General features: G+C 27.4%; 1 protein-coding gene across 1 annotated transcript; it reads left to right on the top strand.

Moving 5' to 3' along the window:
• The first annotated feature begins 3812 nt into the window (after positions 1 to 3812).
• Positions 3813 to 4498, top strand: LOC106333650. The gene has a single exon (XM_013772069.1). It carries the CDS (start codon positions 3908 to 3910, stop codon positions 4211 to 4213), a length of 306 nt encoding a protein of 101 aa, XP_013627523.1. The 5' UTR covers positions 3813 to 3907; the 3' UTR covers positions 4214 to 4498.
• Positions 4499 to 7597: the final 3099 nt, after the last annotated feature.

Raw genomic sequence — 7597 nt, forward strand, 5'->3', positions numbered from 1 at the left:
TAGTGCTACCATTAAAGAAGAAGTGGAAGTTCTAAAAGATGTAGAAACATCAAAAGAAGAGACTAGAGTTAAAAGATATAAACAAAAAGATGAAGGTATTTAGTAATGGTGAAGGGAACAGAGGCCACAACTGTGCATTCACAAGCCACGTTACCTCTTTTTCTCATTTTCTTTATTATTATTATTTATTATATAAAAAAACTTTAATACTGATTTCGAGAATAGATACAAACACATAAATATTCCTTAATTATTTTCGTGTATTATAAATAAAATAACTAAACACGAGACTGAAAATTAACCTCTTTACAAATAAACATGAAAATATCTCTTTTAAAATAAAAAAAAATTGTTATTTCATGAAAAAACATATAAACGAGATAGCAAATAACTTTAGTCTACTTATTTAACTCCGCTAAATCCAATCGACTGTAATTTCTAATCCATAGCCTAAAGTAAACTTTGAAATAAAGTTAAGAATTATATTTCAAAATATATAATAAATAGATAAATATATAATATCTAAAGTGAATAGTGAAATAAAGTTAAAATGTTGTGAAAATATTATGAAAATTATTGCTATTTTACTTAAAATAAATTAAACATTTTAAAGTGAATTTATATTATTAAATTATTTTCCACCTGCCATATTAAACTATTTTAACAGTTGTATTAAAAGATTTAACTTGACTCAACGAAACCAAAGTTGAATATTTTACGATCGAAAATGTCAGGTGAAAGGGGTCATAAAAATAAATAAAAGTAATTACCAATAATGATTCTCATATGATATAAAAAAATTCATTAAAGAAAAAAAAATATTAACAAAATACTTAATTCAAACAAATAAAACTAAAGAAGCATATCTAATACCACAAGTCACAGTATAAACAATTAGACTTTCAAATCAAACACATAATTAACCGACATTTTCGCTATACGCGGAAAACCACAAGAAAGATGAATATTTTGTTATTATTTATTAATTTTACTATAGTCAATTTTCTAAATATGTACTCTATATACAGAAATAAATGTTACGATCATATTCTAAAAAATAATCAATAACATTTATTTAGAAAATTGAAGTAGTTTATTTAAATAATATGGTTTACCTAATCTACAAATATAGTAGCATATAAAAGAAACAATAATGTATATTTTTTATCATAATAATTTGACTATTTTAATCCACATTGTCTAAATAAGCAATTATAAACAAATAAAAATATTAATAAATTATAAATAAGTACAATTACATAGTTTTAAAAATAACGAAGTTGATATTTCTTTTACTTACCCATCACTTACTTTTTATATTAAGAACGAATCCAATAATACATGCGTGTCTATTCTCGACAAGCAGTAACATTTTTATTAACTTGTAATGCATTTCTAAGCGAGACGTGATTATTAAAAGTTTAATATATACCTCTTCTGTGCGGATCCTGCTGGAGTCTGATTGGTATGATCGGTAGCGGCCCTGGATAAAAGCCACGGAAGTATGTGCGTAGGTGTTAGGTTCGAATATTCTTGGTTACATTTTTATCTTTTATTTTTTTAAAGATTTTTGGTAACTAAATAATAGGGCTTTAATTTTCTTCGGCCGGGCCTGAGTATGATGAGAGTACATTAGGGTGAAACATAAAAGTGAAAAAGAGTGATAAATAAAATAGTGGAAAAGAAGAAAGAGAATATAAATGGTGTTAACAAAATTAAGAGTAGGAGCTTCTCCAAAAAGACATTCTATTTTAAATTTTGCAAAACTTTATATTTGAAAGTTAAATTTATATTTTATACTATGATTTTTATATTTGTCATAATTAATTTAAATTCATAAAACTTTACAAATAACTCATTTATAAAAAAAATATTACAGCAATATTAATAAATAAAATTTTACATAGAAATACATAATTAAATATTAAATTACAAATAAAATACAATATATGATCAACTAAATTTGTTAAGTTACTTTTGTATTATTGTTATTGTCTAAATCTAGTTTTAAAATATTTTAAATCTTATTTTGAAATTTTGATTTAAATTTATCTGTAAAATTTAGATTTACGAAAATAAATTTAAAATATTTTTGAGATATAAATTTTATAAGGATAAAAAGATAAATAACAAAATATTTAAAAATCATAAATGTGATGTATAATTGTAAGGAATAAAATGAAAATAAAATATGAAACTTCAAATTTGAAGTTTGAGTAGAAAAATTCTATATCTGAAGTTTCACTATTCAAAACTTCAAATTTGAAGTTTTAAAGTTTTTTTTCTGAGAATAAAAAACTTTATATTTAAAATTATAAAATATACGTTGGAGATGCTCTAAAAGTGAGTGTGCGTGTGTGTGTGTTTTTTACTGTTTAAATAGTAAATAGAGTAAAAGTAAAAAAGTTTTATTAAAATATCAGTGAAATTCAGAATAATTAAAAAGTTGAAATAATAAGTTACTGATCTAAAATGACTATACGGTCACAAACATTATGTCGTCAGGTATTTGACGTATTGTTGATTCCACTGATTACATACTAACCGTGATAAAATATTAACTATACACTTAGAGCATCTCCGATGTATTACTCCATTTTCAACTTCAAAATAGAGTAATTCCAAAATGGAGTTGAGTTTTGGTCCAATGTATTACTTCATTTCCTACTCTAAAATAGAATATTTTTAATATAATATGTTTTATGTTATTAAAAAATTAGTAATATCATCTTTCATTTATACTATTTGCAAAATAGTCTATTTTTCGTATGTATGATCTTTTATGTTTTATATTATATATCTTTTATATGGTGCTTATCTTTTATTTTTTGTATGTACGGTCTTTTATGTTTTATATTATATATATTTTGATGCATAAAATAGTTCACTAGATGGATATTTATATAATTAAAAAATATTAACAATAATTTTTATAATATATATATTGAAATAATATTTATATATCTATTTATAATAATATTTTATTAAAAACCAAAATATTTAAATATGGGGGACCATTTTATAAATAAAAAAGTTCAACTCCATTTTGGAGTAATGAGTTGGTTTACTCCATATTTGGAGTAATCATATCTATTACTCCATTTTTTAGTGGATTTTAGCGTGTGGTTGAAGATGATTTTACTGTAAAATGGAGTTTGGAGTGGGTTTTGAAGTAGAGTTGGAGATGCCTTCGGAGGTTCTAGTCCCATGCTTTCATATCGAGTTTACGCTATTTTACCACTTCATTCTGCATTGATCAATGATGACATTTGTAAACAATGTTTACGTTTCTATATGATAACCGACGTTATATATTATTTTAAAATTAAATTATTCGCGCAAATCATTTCCTCTAGTTACGCTTACATTCTTCAAGAACATAGTTGTTTTTCATGAGTGATAAAAAACAACAGATAAACGGTCAATGCATCTTCTGAAAAGTTTATTAATTGTGTTTTGATTTGAATAACCAAATTATTAATAAATGACTCACCATCTATATATTGTCCTATCAATTTTCCAACAAGCCAAGTATACGCCTTGTCATAGAACAAAGCATGCAATGATGGATTACGATAAAAAGGAAGATAACATACATAAACCAAAGAAAAGAAGAAAGTAAAAAATGGCCATGTTATAAAGCCATCATGACCATTGTTTGCCAATTTCAACAAAGTTGGCCCTCCAAATTTGATATTTCAATGTTTCTTTTCTTATATTATTATTTATAATTCAATGTTTCTTTTATTATATTTTAATTTATATATATATATGCATTATTGTATGAACAAACAGCACCACAATCTCTTCTTGGACCCTAAAGGCAACAAGAAAGAAACCCATATATACGAATTCTATTATTTTCACTATTTAATTTGATTGTTTCTTGAAGGTATATATACTACAAATGGATACAATGAAGATTAAACTTCGCGTTATACTAGTCTCTTTCTTACTCATCTCTGAAGTTCCTGCGATTCTTGGGTTCAGTATGAGAGGCAATACTAGATCGGAGCCGGAAGCATTTCACGGCGGAGATTTCTTCCTGGCGATGAAGATCAGGAAATTGCTGGTTACAAACTTGCAAGTCGATTATTCAGGTGATTATGATGATGGAGCCTCTTCAGCATCACCATCACCACCAGTGCCTGATTATGATGATGATATCTATAAAAGGCAAGGTGATGTCCCAAGCCCTGCTATAGGCCACTGATGATACGTTTTCATGTGTATACTGTATACACAGACAGAAATACGCATTTTGGGTTAAAATATTTATACATACATGTTATTTACTTGTTCATATGTGTGTTTGTCTAAGAGATCTCCATATAATCAATTTATGTGTCTTTTTGTTTTGATAATACATATCCTTCTCTATATATACATTTTTAATTATGTCATTATTCAATAAATGTGACATCTACATTTTATGTATGCATGTAACACTCATAGACAATTCTGCATTTGCCCTGTTGTAAAAATATTTTCGGTTTTACAAGAAGTTATGTCATATGAAAAAAGTTATTTTGTTCTCTTTTTCGGTTTGTTATCGAAGTGTAATTAGTTTAATTGATATATATATATATATATATATATAGCAACATTGTACAACAGGAATCCAATTGACACCCAAAAAGAAAAACAGGAATTCAATTTTATATAGAACAATTGATGAACCAAATGGGTTAATCTACTGTATATTACATAATGTAATGTTTCCAAAGATACCATTGAGATTAGAGAAAGGAGGAAAAACACAAAACGTTCCCTCTGTTGGTAATAAAAAGAAAAACACAGTGACAGTTGTACAGTCTTGACTCTCTTTTTTTTTTTTGACAAAAAACAGTCTTGACTCTTGAACCATTCACCATGGCAAGTTCAAGTTGTATTTAAAATTCAAGAAACAACGACCATAATACAACAAAAACTCATTAGCATTCTCTCATAATCAATCAATTAAACCTAACATTTTTAACTTCTAAATTTTGATAATTCAAAATTTAATTGGAAATTACTTGTGACCAATGTAAGCGGTTGTATCTTGAAAATGAAGCGATCTTTAAAATCCCCAGCACTTTTTTTTTTTGACAATCAGGAAAATGACTTGCAGAAAATGTGCCCAACTGAAAAGCACATCATTCCGAAAATCACGTATGAAGATTTAAATCATATAAAATACATTTAGTGTTTTTGCTTTAAAATATCAAATGTTTCTATGTGATTTCATGCATATAATATACTATATGACTTGGTGGAATGTCTCTTTATGCATGCATAGAATCCACCGACTAGTCTACTAAATGTGTGTTTTGAATTATATTTATATATAACTATAGAATGATTGTTGTGAGTAATCAAGGGGCTTCTCCTGGAAGTGTCACTCATGAGGATCGTCTCCAATCATATGTTACTCTTACTGGCTCAGTACCTTTTTTTTTTGTATCTGAGTCATCCTATTGTCAAGTGTTTTGAGATATAGCAAAGACGGAAGAACAACTACTACACAGCTCTTGAGATTCACATAGTAGTAATATGACTAATCTGAACCAACCATAAGCAAAACAAAACATCAAAATAAACTGAAACTAAAACGTGACGAGGCTTCAGGCAAGCTGTGCAGCATCTCCAGCTCCAGCTTCTTCATCTTGCACTTGGTTAGATAAAATGTTGTTCTCCACCTTAGTCACCTACTTGGGTTCAACTTTCTTCTCGGTCTTTCCTCGTATGTAACACAACACCAAATCGTCATGAAGACCCTCATGAAGGGAATATATTCTGTCATAACCCAACCAGTCTTATCCTCCTTTCCCTTCAATTTCTTGTAGTACACGAAACTCTCCTTGTAACCCTCCACCTTATTGGTTTTATCCATGATTGCCTCTTGACCACTAGTCCTTTTCCATCTGCCGCCTTCGCTTTCTCTCCTTCCCGGTACGGTCCAGTTAACACTCTTGAGTCTTGACACCTCTTCTGTTCCTCTGACTAAAGTAGCACCATTCGTTCTTGAACAGAACGTTGTTAAAGTGATTAAGAAGCCACGGTTCGTCGTTGTACGCATTCAAAGTTGTTATGAAACCGTTCTTGTTCATGATGACCTTGTTTCGAAGAAAAGCCTTACCAAACCAACCACGGTTGGAAGAAACCGTGATCCAGTAAGATAAACCGGAGCCTTTAAAGAAAGTTGGTAAACATTCGGTAAATCTCTCACTTATCATCTTTGCAATACTCTCTAGATTTTCCGTTGGAACTATCTATTTTGATGAGGCTTCATGGTGGATTATGACGCTTTATTTATAGAATATAATTCAGTCGGTGGCGCAAAAAAAAAAAAAAACCGAGTGGTCTTTTCACTGTTTCCTTTTCCTTTTAACGATCATGCTTTTTTCCTTTTCTTGTAGTTTCTTATCTCATTTTTAATCTTTTATTTGTATTAATATATCATTTTATTACAAAATTATTAGAATCATTACATCGTCAATCAATATTTATAGGATTTGACTAGGGATTAACCCGGGCTACGCCCGGGATTTTTATTTTTTTCTAATTTAAGTTGTTAAATTATTTATATTTAGGTTATGATATATATTTATATAAATGTTAAGATGCATGTCATAATTAAAATTTATTTTTAAATTTTAACACGTTAAATTAACATATTTTTTACTATTTAAATATTTTTTTGTAATTTTGTTGGCTATCTAGTTATCATATTTAGCAAAACTATCTGTTGAGTGTTGGAATAAATGTTTTAGATATTTAATTAAACTAAACCGGTTAATAAACCAAAAACAATACTAAATCAACTTGAACCAATACCTGATTCGGTGAGGAAAGAAGTGTTTCGGGATAAACGCTTGAATGATTATTAACTGTAATGGTTTGATAATGAAAGAGTTAGTATGAACATTAACAATAAAATTATGGATTAAATTAATTTGAATTTGTAAGAATACCTTTGAGTCTATGAAAAGCAATTCAATTCCCATGAATAAGTTTGGATTTTGGAAGTTGCGCGTTTCCCAACAATGAATCCACCTAACAAAAAGTTTGTTGTTATAAAAAATCTCCTTCAAGGTCATTAAAGGTTTTTAGGACGGCAAGAGTTGATGGTGGAACCATTTTTTTGCTCGAGTGCTTTGAAGTTTTCCTTAATAGTGTGAGGTTGATGTTGATGGAATAATGAATTTTATAGGAACTTTCTTGACGTAAAACTATACATTTTTTTTTTGTTTAATGTGGTATTTCTATTTTTATATAATTTACTACCATTTTAAGATAGATGTACATTTTAAGATAGATGTTTAAATCTTAATGTACTTTTTCCATTTTTTTAAATGTTTATTTCCATTTCTTATATTTTTTATTTACGTAATATCTATATTTTATATTTTAAAATAGATATTTAAATCTTAATGTACTTTTTTCATTTTCTTAAATTGTGTATTTACTTATATTATATATTTTACATTTTAAGATGGATGTTTAATGCTTAATGAACTTTTTCCATTTCTTAAAAACAATTGGGTATTTACTTATTATTATATATATAATTCATATATTATATATTTACATTATTTACTTATTATTTATTTTC

Source organism: Brassica oleracea, chromosome C3, assembly GCF_000695525.1.
Source record: "Brassica oleracea var. oleracea cultivar TO1000 chromosome C3, BOL, whole genome shotgun sequence".
Lineage (NCBI taxonomy): Eukaryota > Viridiplantae > Streptophyta > Magnoliopsida > Brassicales > Brassicaceae > Brassica > Brassica oleracea.

Coding starts and splice junctions, on each gene's coding strand:
- LOC106333650 (XM_013772069.1), top strand. CDS start 3,908: ATGGATACAATGAAGATTAAACTTCGCGTTATACTAGTCTCTTTCTTA.